This window comes from Propithecus coquereli, unplaced genomic scaffold (genome assembly GCF_000956105.1).
Source record: "Propithecus coquereli isolate 6110/MARCELLA unplaced genomic scaffold, Pcoq_1.0 Scaffold328, whole genome shotgun sequence".
Classification (NCBI taxonomy): Eukaryota; Metazoa; Chordata; class Mammalia; order Primates; family Indriidae; genus Propithecus; species Propithecus coquereli.
Window position 1 is genome coordinate 276,424 of NW_012148930.1, and position 12,391 is coordinate 288,814.

Here is a 12,391-nt window from a genome sequence, read left to right on the forward strand (position 1 = left end):
CCCAGAAAAGAAGGGAGTAACTGGCAGAAAGAGAACTGGAAAGATATTATATAAGCCTCTAATCAAATGATATATTGGTAAAGAGTCAATGTTTAATAAGGAAAAACTACGCTCAGCGTAAAAAAAGTGCTAAATGTGATAAACAAAACAATTATTATCTCAGCTAAAGCACCAGACCTGTCACTGCTAATAAATGCATAGTATTTCATTTAAACACCATTCTTTAAAATTTACCAATAAACCGGTATACATGAAAAACTAGATCCACTGAGGGAGGGGCGAGGCCTTGAAATGACAAATCAATGATAAGTACCTTTCATACTTCTGTGCTAACTAATCAAATACAAATAGGCTTGTTAAAGAAAAATCAGACGTACTTTTGAATTTTACAAAAAAAAATTAAGGGTGACATGAAAGGTTTTCATGTTATCTTTACGCTTTTACTTCCAGTACTGCACTATAAAACTGTAATGAAATACAGGAAGAACATAACACAGAGGTGAAGACACAAATTTTAGTATCATAAAGGCTTAGACTCTAATTTTGGTCCCAACTCTTATAAGCTGGATGATCGAGGGCAAGTTAGTTAACTCCCCTAAACCTGTTTCCTCACTTACAAACAAAGACAAACTATCATATTCCCTAAATTCTTATTTACAATTTGAATATTTGTGAAATCAGGATGTCTTATAATTAATTTGTACTTTAATGTACAAAAAAAACCTCTTTAAATCAATCAATATTGTGTCTTACCATATTTATAGCAGTGATTCTCAAGCTGGGACCCTTTTGCTCCCCAAGAGACATTGGGCAATGTCTGGGGACACTTTTGGTTGTCACAACTAGGGTGGCAGTAGGGGTGGGGAACACTACTGGCATCTCGTGGTTAGAGGCCAAGAATGCTGCTAAAACCCTATGATGCACAGGACAGGCTCCAACAACAAAGAATTATCTGGCCAGAGTTCTGCAGTTGAGAAACCCTGCTTTAAAATCTTAGAAAAAGAAATAAAACAATATCTATTTAATAAGGTCATTTTCAGAATTGCAAGAAATAATGCATAGAAAATGCTCAGAAGAGTAACTAGCACAAAGTATATGTTTAATAAATTAGTAATTGTTTTTCTTTTTCTTTTAATCTAATGTGCTTAGGATAATTTATCTACTAAACAAATACCAAATTCCTTAACCTGGCCCTTCACAGAATTTTGTCCCAATTTGTCTTTCGAGCTAGATCCCCCAGTACTTCATTACATAAACCTCATCCGATCAATCTGACCTATGTTGTTTCATTAACACTACCTGGGTTTCACAACTCCATGCCTGCACACAAACCATTTCCTCCATCTACAACGCCTACTTTTCATTCACCTGACTCTCTTCCAAGTCTCATTTAAATACTACCTCCACTACAGAGGTCTTCCTTCACAGACCACTGAGGCTGAAAGTGACCATCTCCCCACTCCACCCTACTGGATCCCACCCCCACTGGTTTCCCTCTCAATATCATTCTTCCAGTTACATGGCTCTTATCATTGATTTCCCAAACTCTATTGTATTTATACATTTATAATATCTACGAGAACATAAACTCTTAAAAGAAAGGCACAGCTTAGACCAGCAGGATTTGACATTGTTAATCAGATCATCAGACCACTCTCCTTGAAACTTTTTCCTCCCAGGGCTTCAGTGTTACTACACTTTCCTAATTCTCTTCCTAACCTTCTGATTGCTTTAATTCAGTCTCCCCTTCCTGTGCCCTTCCTCCATTCTAAGGATTCAGTACTCTAGATTCTGTCTCAAATTTCTTCTCGCCCTCTACAATCTCATCTACTTCCAACTTCAATTATGTGCTATACACAGATTATCAAATTGTTATTTCTAGCCTCAACTTCTCAATCATATTGCAGACCTACATTTATAGCTACCTATCTCACTGGATTTCTCAGACAAGGTATTTGGCCATCACATCAAGTTCAAAGTTTCCAAAAACAAAGCTGCCTGTCCATTCCAACTTGCAGCTTTCTCTCTCTGTGTCAGTGCCGTCACGATTCATCCTGCCAGTCACTAAATCTCAAAATCTCAGGTAACCTCATTCTTCTTAAAACCTCAGGTGACCTCATCCTCTTATATATTCCCTTTTCGTTTTAAACCATTCCCCTCATACCCCAAATTCAGTCATTTAGAAATACTGGGGATTTTTTTTTTTTTTTTTTTTTGAGACAGAGTGTCACTCTCTTGCCTGGGCTACAGTGCCATGGCGTCAGCCTAGCTCACAGCAACCTCAAACTCCTGGGCTCAAGCCATCCTCCTGCCTCAGCCTCCACAGCTGGGACCACAGGCACGCGCCACCATGCCTGGCTAATTTTTTCCATTTTTAGTTGTTTGGCTAATTTCTTTGCATTTTTAGCAGAGATGGGGTCTTGCTCTTGCTCAGGCTGGTCTTGAACTCCTGAGCTCCAGCAATCCTCCCGCCTCGGCCTCCCAGAGTGCTAGGATTACAGGCGTGAGCCACCACGGCTGGCCAATACTGGGGATTAAATCTCTGCAACATCTTTCCTATCATTTGCCTCCTTTCCATTCCTTTGACTTCTACCCATAGACTACAGCATTAAGAGCACAGACTGAAGTCAGATTCCCCAGGTTCAGATCCCAGCTCCATTAGTCAGGTAGCTTTGGACCAGTTTCTAAACCCCTGGGCCTCGCTTTCCTCATCACTAAAATTGGAATGATTAATAGTTTCCACCTCATAAGGCTGTCAAGAGGATTAAAATTAGATAATATGTACAAAGTGCTTGACACACAGTAAGGGCTCAATAAATATTAGCAGCTTTATTATCATTTTCCCCCTACCTCAAGCCCTCATCATCTCTTGCTCAGACTCCTGCAATAACATCCCAAACTGGCCTCTCTGCTAGCAGTCTCTCTTAACCACGATGTTACTTAATGTTCTCACAATCTTCCTACATGGATCAGAGTCAGATCTTATGTAGGATTTTGACAGCAAGATCTGTTGGGATATACAAAGAACTTTAACAAGGCATATTTATAACAGCAAAAGATTTTATATAATGAAACTAAAGAGTATGAAAAGGGGAACAATATTTGATAAGGTTGAAATGATAAACTAACACTAGGAAGGAGGCCTTGAATTCAGTGTTAAGAATTCTAAATTCAAGAATTTAGTAAGGAAGAGTATTAGAAGAGGTTTTGCACCTACCATTTCCCCAGAGGATTTAAGGGAACAGAACATTTAAGGCAAACTCAGTAATACTGCTTAAATAGGATAAGTTCTTCAAATACAGTAGTAGAAAAGGCACAGTTTTTAACTTCCTCCTCTTTTGCAATTTACTTAGAGAATCTGTTTATTGTTTCAAATTTATCTATGCAAACTTACTCTTCATTTAATCAAAACTGTATCTGCATTCTTCCACAAAATAAAGTATGAAGATTTGAGCTATTTGGAATATTAGTGTAAAGAGAAAAAAGTGATTCAAAGCTCCTTATGTTAAGACTTCAAATTAAGTAAATATTCCATATCTGCTTTCTAGGTATTACAATGCTAATGCTTTATCCATTTTTTATAGTTCAACTACTTCATTTTATGCCCACAATTTATTTCTAGCTGTCATTTTAAATTACTTTCCCAACATAAGGGAAAACTGACTGTTTTTTTAATATGTCAGAAGTTATAAAGTTTCTGACAGAAAAACACTAAATCAGTACCTGAAGACTGTCATTGTAAAAGGAGTGATTTTAGTAAATCATACTTGAGAGTTGGGCTAATTTTTTGAATAACTGAATACAATTAAGTAATACCTTTCAAATACGTTGTCTATTGACCTTTTCTGCAAACAGTATCTGCAGCCAATGAAGAATATTTACATCAAAAAAATAAAATCTTACTTTTTTCTATTCATTCCATATAAATTTATGTTTTGAAAGACTGATGATAAAGAATAAACAAAATGTACAAACATATTCTTAATAATGTATTAATTTTTTGTTACTAAGTCACTCTCAAGTTCTTCTAAACTTGTTTTTCATCCCATTTTGAATATGGTCTTTTTATCCACTCCAACTGCTGCCAAGGCAAATGGAACTAAGTACCAACAACAGTCATACAAACCATCTGACAGTGAGTTAAGATCTGCACAATCTACAAAGAAAAAATAGTATTAGACTTCAAAATGTACTATGTGCACATTTTTCACACTTGCAGATAAAAGGATTACTCTGCAGAATGGTGCAGAGTAATAAGCAAAGATTTCAGAATCAGAAAGACCTGAGCTGGCATGCAGAATACCACTTGCCAGATGTTTAATCTTGTGCAAATTAATCTTTCTGAGCCTGTTCTCTCACCTGCAAAATGAGAATATTATCTACAAGGCTGCTGGAGGAGTAAATGAAGTAATGTATTTGGAGTGTTTGGTATCTAACAGGAATGTCCAGCCTCCACCAATATTTTACCCCTTGGAGTCACCTCAAATCAAAACACATTTCTGCCTCTTACTAACACTAACAGTGTGATAGTAGTAAAGTTCTTTAACCTCTCTGTGCACTGGCATTTTTTAAAAATGGGGAACACACTACGTACATCAGTTGTTGTGAACCCCTAATGTACAACTTAATGCAAAGCATCCATCCAGCAGAGTGCCCGGCAGATGTCAGATTTCACTGATGCTAGATTCTCTTCACTTCCTTTCTTATTAAAGTGTGTTAAATGTATTTATCAAGTGGTCCAGAATCTAGTAACCTACCTGACACATATCCAGAAAGTAGGCCATTTTCTGGTCAAAAACCTCTGTGAACACATAGCAAAATTTTGACATCTGTACTATAAGTAATCTCTCAGTGTCAGATGGAAAGAAAATATTTCTTATTCCTTCTGCCTTCCATTTTGTACACACTATTTTTCCACATAAGTTACTATATAAATTTCCCTCTTTCCAAAATAAATAGCCTTCATTTACTCTCCACATAGATATTAGCTTCAGTATGCTGCTTAAATTAAAAGCAGAATACATCTACTCTCACTGCTTATATCAGTGATGCCAGAAATTTTAAAGGCAGTAACATGAATCTTAAATTCAGCTGATTTCAAAAAAAAAAAACAGCAGTAACACTTTGTGCTTCTTCCTATGTGTTACGCTAGACATTTTCCAATAAATATTTAAAATTTAAATCATTTCAAAAGGATTTATATTTATTTCTAATGCCAGTTCAATATCAAAGCATGAGAATTCAAATAAAATTAAGGCTGTCATAAACATAAAATCACATCAATGTGAAGTTTCCCCAAAAATCTAATTCAAATAATTTTCCAAACACTGAGATTCATCTGCTATTTAACTGAGATGTGCAAGTCCTGAAAATACTCAGCTGTGTGTAAGTTTAAGCAGTAAAACCGAACTAAACCATTTACCAACATATTTTCACAGTCCAAAAATTAGAAATCAGCCATCATCCACTAAAACCTGTATCTAACATCCAGAGAAGTTTGTAAATACTAAAGGAACTTTTCAACAAATATTTTATGTACCTAAAATTCATGAACTAGGGAATAGAAATCTCGCAAAATTACTCTTAAAAGTTAACAGACTAAATTACTTTACAGGAGCATCTTCCAATAAAAAGCCTCTCTCTACTTTTTTTTTAGCATTCCACAACAAGGGCTCCTAAAAGCGACAGCTCAGAAACTACAACAGGAGGCCCTTTTCCTGTTATTTTGCAAAGACTAGGTTATGCAGTGAGCGTTTAGTTGCTACTGTACTATACAATTTATGTGAATAGCACATGCCCTCAAAAAACTCCTCTATCGAAAAAAGAATTCCCAAAGTAGGGAGTTTTTTTCTCTTAATTTATGAAGCCAAAATATATTTGGGAAAAAGAATATGCCTCAGTGATAATATGAAATGAAAATACATCAGTTTGCCTACAGTCGGCAAACTAAACATTGGTTTTAAATAACCGATTTAATAAGAACCTGAAATGTGTGTGGAGGACAGATAGACTTTAAAAATGACAACAAAATTTAACAGTGCACTCGACACAGGCCACCTTACATCCTTCGGAGCATGAATAGCAGCCATCACTACCAATGTCAAAATCAATACAGTACTATGTACCATCCACCTTCTTCCAACAATGAAGAAACCAACTCAGGTTTCTTGGTGGTGTATTCACAGTTATGACCGAGGGGGAAATGTATGCAAGCACAATAAGGTACATGCCACAAATTAAAGCCATTCTATGTAAAAACACGACAAAACTGCTCACTGAAAACAAAACACTTTCGCTATCCAATAAAAGGAACCTGGCCAAACCCCACTTGACCACTCAAGAGCCCTTCACTGAAGACCAAACCTGCTTTCGTTATTTCTCCTTTCTTTCTCCTCTTCCTAGTCTCCCACCGTCTCCCTGAACCTGTACGAGAACACAGGCACGGAGAGGGATTCGAGAATCGGGAACAAAAACCGGGATGTAGACATCATCAGCAGGAAGAGGGGAGGGAAGGGAAGACACCACTAACCTGTCCCAAAGGCTTTGGCCACCAGCCAGGCCAGATTACAGGCGATTTTGGCCCTGGAGAAGTCATAGTGGTCGAAGGGCTTGATGGCTGGAACAATGAACGTCTTTCTCATCTCCCTGGGGTCTGCAGCATCCCCCATCTTTCACGGCGGCTCCTCGGGATGTCCCGGCTCTAACCTTCACATGGTGTGGCCTCGCCGCCGCGGGGGTCGGGAGGGGAGGACGGGCGAGCTCAAAGCATCGGGGCCGGGGCGAGGCCAGCCCGGGCGCCGCCGGCGGGGAGCAGCTCAGCTGTGCGCGCCGCGAGCCTGCCGCCTCCCGCGGGAGCCGCCGCCGCTCCCGGACATAGGAATGTGGCGGCGCCGCGTCCGTCCGTCCGTCCGTCCGCGCGGGCGCCCCTCCGCGCCACCCGCCCCGCGAGCGCGCGTGAGAGCGAGGCCGCCTCCCCTTTGTCTCCGTTTAGTCACACGGGCTTGGGGGAGGGTGGAGGCTGGAAGGGCCCGGAATTTTAAGGGGGGGGTGGTGGGGCGAGTCTGTAACAATCACGTTGTGGAAAATGTCCCCGCCATCGCGATGCCCGCACGCCCTCGCCTCCCCTTCCCTTCCCTCGGGCCGCGAAGACCCCTCAGGCCCCGGGCGGGCGGAGGGACGAGCAGGACGAGCGGGCGCGCGGCGCGGGGGTGGCCCAGTCAGCGCAGCGCGGCCGGGGGCCGCGGGCGACGAGGCGCAGGAAAACGTCAAAATCACTGCGGCTCCCAGGCCGCCGGCGGCCCGTCCCCTCCTCTGCGGTCCCCTCCCGTCGCCGCCTCCTCCTTCCCCTGCCGCCCTCGCTGCCGCCGCCTCCGGGTCTTCCTCCCGCTGACGGCGAAGGTGGTGGCCCGGCAGAGGCTGCTGATCCCAAGCTCTCAGGTCCTGCCTTGCAGTACGTCCTTGTATGTTTTTTCTGCCCCCTTTTGCTGCCGGCTCCGTCGCTCCCCCTCAGCCGCCGCCGCCGCCGCGGTTTTCCGGCTGCGGCACTGGATGGAGAGCAGATGCGGGCACTGAGCATGCGCGCTCGCGCGGCTCCGGAGCCCTCCCGCCCCCGCCCCGCTTCGCTCCCGCCTCCCGCCGCCCGGCCCACTGAGCATGCCCAGTCCCGCTCCCGGCCCGCGCCCCGGTCCGGTGCGGCTGCTTCTTAATCATCGCTGTGGAGTGCTCGCCTGAGTGGACATCCTCCGCGTCCGCGGCTTTTGGCCGCCGCTGCTTACGCTGCTGAAAGAGGAAAGGGAAGGGAGGCGCGAGAGGGAGGCCTGGCGGTAGCTTCCATAGTTACGGTGGTTTAGCAGAGAACTGAGATTTATTAAAAATGCTTATTAGGTGACACACACTTTGCTGCGAACTTGACCTGCACAATCCTATTTAGTCCTTGAAGTGACCCTGAGGGGTGGGTGTTATCGCTGATCGACCATGAAATTTTAGAGAGGGGAAGTGAGTTAAGTCATCCATGGAGCTTCACCGCGGTTGAGGATCTGTGGGGCTCCAGACCTGTATTTCATGATGTCAAGATACTTTCTTAACTTGATGCTCGCCACTTAATCTCTAAGTGACGGCGCACATCCATCCATGCCTCTCGGTTTCCTCAGAAAAAGGCACAAATGCTTTCACAAAGCAAACTGACACCCTCCGTGTTGTGGCATCTACAAACCTTTAAAATAGCTTCTTGTCTCAGCTGCTCTCTGTTTTCCCGCATGGGCGTGCTTTCTCAGGTCTCTTCGCCTTCGCTCTGGGCGGTTGCTCTGCCCACCAGCTTACTCTTCCTGCTCCACCTTCAAGTATCTTCATAGTAGTCACCCCCTCCAGGAAGCTTTCCCTGATTGCTGACAACGTCCCAGTCAGGGCTGTCACGTAGGTGCCTCCCTTATTGTTCCCATAGCACCCTGTTCTTATTTCTGTCATAGCACTTGTCACACTGTATGGCAATCATCAGTTACTTGTCTGTTTTTCCCATTGATGACATGATGCCATACTTTCAGCACCTGAATGATGTCCAGCACCATAGTATTTGCTGAATTAATGTTTAGGGACTAAGGGTGAATATTATTGCAGTTAACACTAATTGAGCTTACTTAACTCACTAAATCCTCATAACATCTCATTTTAATACATTATCTGATTTTAACCAGTATAAAATCCTGTGTTATCTTCATTTTACGGATGAAAGAACTAAGGCTCAGAAAAAATGTTTACTCCATTTCCAGTAAAGGCAGACCCAAAATTTGAACCCAGAACTATCTTACTCCAAAGCCCATGCTTTGAACCGCTAGGCCCTCCCTTAACATAGAAGCAAGACCTGAGGCATAGGGGAGGCGAAGGGGCTTTGGACCCTGTTATCCAAAAGGACAGTTCCTAGCAATCAGGCCCCGTTGTTTCTGTTTAATTCCTACAAACACTCCTCTCTAAACCTAGGAGGGCACTACAGGTAAGCCTTGCTAACAATGTGGGATAGGAAAAGAATGTGAGTGAGAATAACAATATGCCAGTGGTTGATGTAATTTTTTCAATAATTTAATTAATATTACTAAAGGTTTTCTCATAGGCGAGGCCCTTTGCTAGATCATATACGGGATAATACAGATATATATATATATAGATAATAGTTCACAAAGCGCATTCATATGATAACTAATTTCTACATCTATTTTAAAACAGGCATTATTATCTTCCAATTCTAAATGCAGGACTGAGGATAGTAGAGATTAAGTGGCTTGGCCAAGATTTCGTGGTTGATTCATGGCTTCAAATTCAAGCATAGGTCGTCTGGCTCCACTCCCCTGGCGCCTTTCCCTGTGCCTGCTCCCTTTCTGGATGATGGAGGCTGACGTGTACATAAATAAATGTAATGCAATGTAAAAAGTGCTGTGAGAGATATAAAGTGCAAAGAAAACATATAGGTGGAGGGATCAGGAAGGTTTCTTGGAGACTTCTGTTAAATCCGATGTTCTCAAATTCAACTTCAACTGAATCTAGAGCATGCATATCAAATGAAGAGAAACCTATAACCTAGAAAGGTTGAAGAGAGATACTGAAACATTTTGCCAGTCATTATAATAATCTGCAAGTCAATACAAGATTCTCAAGACCGGAAATCATGTCTAATCACTTTTATTTTGCATGTGACCTAGCACAGTAATGGTTTGCTCACCATGGGTGCTGAGTAAATGTTTGTTGAATTTCACTGAAAACTATTTCAGCCTAAATAAACAAGATGAGGAAGCGAAGAAAACAAAGAAAGTTGCTCCAACTTGTCTTTTAATCGGTGGTGATGGATTTAGTAGGGATGGCATTACTAGGACTCCAACTAGGAAGGAGTGTGTTTAGGAATGGAAAAAAAAAATGCCTAAACAATGAGCAGCTTTTACTTTCAGGGAGGCTGTGAAACAACTTGGGGTCATAGTAGGAGGCTATTATTAACAGGAAAACACCCTGAATACAAAGAAGGAGGATTCATTTTCAGGGAGACAGACACTCTAATAGGGTGTTCTTTGTGTCACCTTCAGAATGATCCTTTTAAAAACTGGAAATCTCTGCAGAATATCACTGTCAAAAAGAAATGCTCTCCAGCGCCTCCTTAAGATACCTGACTTTGTTCAAAACAAAAACAAAAACAAAACCCAGTGGTTCCTTGGGCCAGCTTGTCCAACTGCACTGCTATCCCTGTGCTTTTTATCCAGGCCTAGAGTCTCAGGTCGTCGGGCAACAGGTACTCTTATTCCCACATACACAACCCTCCTTTCTATTTCGAAAGCGTTTCTCTCTTTTCTCCTAGAACATCCAAAATGCCAGCCAGACGACCTTCCTCACTGCTCTGTTTCTCTGCCTTTGGATAGATCCACAAGTTCATTCATTCACTCATTCATCAGCCAGCGCTGCTAGAGCACCTGGGCTCTGAGGATGTCATGTTAAACAGACAGCTGAGGAAGCAGATGTTTAGTGAGAAAACTTGGAAATCGTATGGCCTGAGCAGCCCAGCTCTCCTTCATCATCTGTCCATAACTCCGCAGGTCAGAAGCCTTGTGACTTCACCTATAGAAATCTTCAGTGTGTCCCCTCAGAAGCAAAGAAATACTAAAATGGTGAGCACTGTCTCATCGTGTTTTCTTAAATAGAGGCATATATATGAGACAGAGTCTCGTTCTGTTGCCCGGACTGGAGTGCGCTGGAGTCAGCCTAGCTCACAGCAGCCTCAAACTCCTGGGCTCAGGTGATCCTCCTGCCTCCTGCCTCCCTGTAGCTGGGACTACAGGCGTGCACCACCAAGCCCAGCTAATTTTTTCTATTTTTTAGTAGAGATGGGGTCTCACTCTTGCTCAGGCTGGTTTCAAACTCCTGACCTCAAATGATTCTCCTGCCTCGGCTTCCTAGAACGCTAGGATTACAGGCATGAGCCACCGCACCCGGCCCACAGTTCTATTATTATCCTCATCTAACAAATGGAGAAATCAAGGTGCAGAGGACTTAATTAAGTGAAGACCTTGTTATTTTGAAATTCAAGGAACTAGAGCCAGGCATGGCGGCTTGTGCCTGTAGTCCCAGCTACTTGGGAGGCTGAGGTGGGAGGATCATTTGAGCCTATCCCCCTTCCCTCAGCCCTCCTCCCTGTCTCTAAAAAAAAAAGGAACTAGAATAAGTAAACTCTGTATTAACCAGGTTAAGAACAACCAAGGGGCGGGTGAAGAGGGAATGGGAGAGAGAGAATGCTTAGCTAACTGATGACAATAAAAGGTTTAATTGGTGGAGCATAGCAGCCTGTAATAAACCAATATGAGATAGAAGAGTCTGTGCTGTGTATCTGACAGTCTATCATTTCTAGATACAGTTGTGGCTTTCATCCGAGTAGCTGACAGAATTTTATAAGGATTACTTCATCAGCCTTCACAGCAATTCTAGCGAGGCCTGTGTGTATGATGCCAAGTGTGTGGCTGGAAAGACTGAAACACGGGGAGGCCACATAACTTCCAGAGTCACACTGTGAGTCAGTGTCTGAACTAAACAGAGAAACCTGGCCCTCAGCTTCCCAGGTAGAGCACCATACTTTCCTAGATTCCTAAAACATTTTTCCTTTATTAATTCCCTACTCAAACCAAGCTCCCTTAGCCACCAATAACAGGCAAAGCTCCCATCATTTTTAACACCCTTGAAGGAAAGTAAGGGTGTTGGGAAGTAACAGAGAAAGCACTGGCTAGGAGTACGGACTCTGGATTCCCGTACTGTTCCTTATTTCTGCCATGTGATTTGGGGAAAAACATGACACCTCTCTGCTGTCAGGTTTCCACTGCAATGAAACAATAGGGTGGAGCCAGGCAACTTCTAAAGTACCCTCAATGCCAGTAGTCTAGGAGAGGAAGATGGCATCTCCATACTTTACTAGATTATAACTGAAGGCTAAATCAGTCAGCCGCCTAGCATTTAGGATTTGAAATCTTTAGAGCAGAAATTACTTTTTTATTTCCAGAAAGCATTAAGATGCGATTGTATGGAAAGGCTAGGGGAGGTAACAGCGCAGAAAATGGAATCCTCCAGTGAAGGCAGAGACCAAATCAAAAAGGGAAGGACTCCAGAGAGAGGAAGACAGATGCAGCTGTTTGTTGCTGAATACAGTAGTGGTACCATAAAAGTCCACAAGGTCTAGAATTCTAGAGTATCATCTAGTCGACCAGGAGGATGTTGCTCTTCTTACCAACTTCTTAATGGAAACAACCCAATGTCCACCAGTAGAGGAAAGGACTGATCAAATAAATTATGCTGTACATAGGGATCCATTGCATCATGTGGAAAGATCTCCAAAACATCATATGGTCAGGTAAAAAGAGAAAAATGCACAGCA

At 42.6% G+C, this 12,391-nt stretch overlaps 1 protein-coding gene across 1 annotated transcript in view; it reads right to left on the reverse strand.

Moving 5' to 3' along the window:
- CAMSAP2 (calmodulin regulated spectrin-associated protein family, member 2) overlaps positions 1-6,668 on the reverse strand; it is an 87,932-nt gene extending 81,264 nt beyond the window's left edge. Inside the window, exons 1-2 of the mRNA XM_012650449.1 lie at positions 6,530-6,668; positions 6,329-6,423 (exon numbers count right to left, since the gene is read on the reverse strand). Of these exons, the coding sequence (XP_012505903.1) occupies positions 6,329-6,423; positions 6,530-6,668 (234 nt within the window). The remainder of the gene's footprint in view (positions 1-6,328; positions 6,424-6,529) is intronic.
- Between the last annotated feature and the right edge of the window lie 5,723 nt (positions 6,669-12,391).